The 205-nt window shown below is 48.8% G+C and overlaps 1 protein-coding gene across 1 annotated transcript in view; it reads left to right on the top strand.

Moving 5' to 3' along the window:
- Positions 1 to 25: 25 nt before the first annotated feature.
- LOC119589462 overlaps positions 26 to 205 on the top strand; it is a gene marked incomplete at its 5' end in the record, with an annotated part of 2404 nt that continues 2224 nt past the window's right edge. The window contains 1 exon segment of the mRNA XM_037938064.1: positions 26 to 160. Within this exon segment, the coding sequence (XP_037793992.1) occupies positions 26 to 160 (135 nt within the window).

Genomic DNA, 205 nt, shown 5'->3' on the forward strand with positions numbered 1-205 from the left:
CAGAACTGATTTCCTTGTGTTTTAGATTTCTCTTCGTGACTATGACGGTGCCGGCGGTGCTGACAGGACGCCCAGAACCGCAGTGGAGGGACAGCGATGCCATTAAAGTAAACAAAGATCCTTCACTGAAACGCGTCTTGCTCTCGAACTCGTCTCCAAGGTAACGCATCATAGGAAACGTTTTCTGTGAAACGTTTTCTGTGGG

The sequence above is a fragment of the Penaeus monodon genome, chromosome 25 (assembly GCF_015228065.2).
Source record: "Penaeus monodon isolate SGIC_2016 chromosome 25, NSTDA_Pmon_1, whole genome shotgun sequence".
In the NCBI taxonomy this organism is placed as follows: domain Eukaryota; kingdom Metazoa; phylum Arthropoda; class Malacostraca; order Decapoda; family Penaeidae; genus Penaeus; species Penaeus monodon.